The sequence below is a fragment of the Aplysia californica genome, unplaced genomic scaffold (assembly GCF_000002075.1).
Source record: "Aplysia californica isolate F4 #8 unplaced genomic scaffold, AplCal3.0 scaffold00607, whole genome shotgun sequence".
Classification (NCBI taxonomy): Eukaryota; Metazoa; Mollusca; class Gastropoda; order Aplysiida; family Aplysiidae; genus Aplysia; species Aplysia californica.
The window spans coordinates 344,610-346,354 of record NW_004797877.1 but is presented as its reverse complement, the minus strand read 5'-3'; the positions used below and the strand labels follow the sequence as shown (position 1 = coordinate 346,354).

At 50.1% G+C, this 1,745-nt stretch overlaps 1 protein-coding gene across 1 annotated transcript in view; it reads left to right on the top strand.

Moving 5' to 3' along the window:
* The window catches only part of LOC101852796 (peroxisome biogenesis factor 1), a gene marked incomplete in the record, with an annotated part of 72,702 nt that extends 71,178 nt beyond the window's left edge, over nucleotides 1–1,524 (top strand). The window contains 1 exon segment of the mRNA XM_013087598.2: nucleotides 288–1,524. Coding sequence (XP_012943052.1) covers nucleotides 288–369 — 82 coding nt within the window.
* Between the last annotated feature and the right edge of the window lie 221 nt (nucleotides 1,525–1,745).

The following is a 1,745-nucleotide window of genomic DNA, read 5'->3' as shown; positions in this document are numbered from 1 at the left end:
GATGATGATGATGATGATGATGATGATGATGATGATGATGATGATGATGATGAAGCTTATTAGGGCGAAACGTTGAACATATTTCATATTGTCATTATAGTATACACAATTCTCCACAAACTATCGTATTTACATCAATGATGACGACAATGATGATGATATTGTGACGACGATGATGATAATGATGATGATAATGTCGATGATTTTGATGATGATTGTCGTATTTTAATGGGTTGTTTTTATTCCCCCTTGATTCAATTCCAACGTGTTTGTGTTTTCTGTTTCAGCTACGAGAACTTTGTGTCATCCCGGTCTGGCGGAGCGGAGAAACAGGTCCAGGTGGTGGGACAACGTGCTACACTGGCCTGATTGTGGTGGTCGTGTGATGGCGTGATGGTCAGTGGGACACAGGGCTTGATGGCTGTGGTGGTCATGTGATCACTTGGTGGGACAACGTGCTACACTGGCCTGATTGTGATGGTCGTGTGGTGGCGAGATGGTCAGTGGGATACGGGGCTTGAAGATGATGATGGTCAGTGGACGAAACACGGGACTTGATGATGGTGATGGTCAGTCGACGAAACACGGGACTTGATGATGGTGATGGTCAGTCGACGAAACACGGAACTTGATGATGGTGATGGTCAGTCAACGAAACACGGGACTTGATGATGGTGATGGTCAGTCGACGAAACTCGGGACTTGATGGTTGTGGTGGTCATGTGATTGCTTGATGGGACAACGTGCTACACTGGCCTGATGATGGTGGTGGTGGTGGTGGTCGTGTGATGACGTGATGGCCAGTCGTCTGACGGGGTCGTGGTGACGGTGGTGGTGTGAGGGTACGGTGGCCAGTGGGCGGAACTCGGGGCCTAATGGCGGGAAAGGACAACGTGCTACACTGACCTGATGGCCGTGGTGGTGTGATCACGTGATTGCTTGATAGTACAACGTGCTACACTGGCCTGATGGTCGTGGTGGTGTGATCACGTGATGGCTTGACGGGACAACGTGTTACACTTGCCCGATGGTCGTGGTGGTCATGTGATCGCTTGATAGGACAACGTGATACACTGGCCTGATGGTCGTGGTGGTCATGTGATCGCTTGATAGGACAACGTGCTACACTGGCCTGATCGTCATCGTGGTTGTGGTGGTGGTGGTGATGGTCTTGTGATGGGGATGGCTTGATGGTCAGCGGGACGCAGGACTTGATGGTGGTGATGATGGTCCTGTTGTGGCGTGTAGTGATGGGACAATATGCAAGTCTGGCCTGATGGGGTCAGCGGAACACAAGGCCTGATGGTAGTCGTGGAGGTGGTACCCGTGGTGGTGGTGATGGTGGTGGTGGTCGTCGTGGTGGTTTTGTGATGAAGTTGTGGTCAGTGGACGGACTACAGGACTTGATGATCATGATCGTGGTCGTGGTGAGGGCCAGCGAAACACTGGGCTTAGTGTGTGTGTGTGTATGTATGTGTGTGCACGTGTATGTGTGTGTGTGTGTGTCCATGATCGCCCACGCCAGTCGGCAAGGCACTGGATGATGATGATTATATGATGATGATGATGTGTGTGTGTGTGTGTGTGTGTGTGTGTGTATACGTGTGGACGTGTTTATATTGGTGTGCATATGTGTGCTGGTATTTATATCTGTTCGTGTGTGTGTGTGTGTGTGTGTGTGTGTGAAAGAGAGAAAGAGAGAGAGAGAGAGTGTGTGTGTGTGTGTGTGTGTGTGTGTGTGTGTG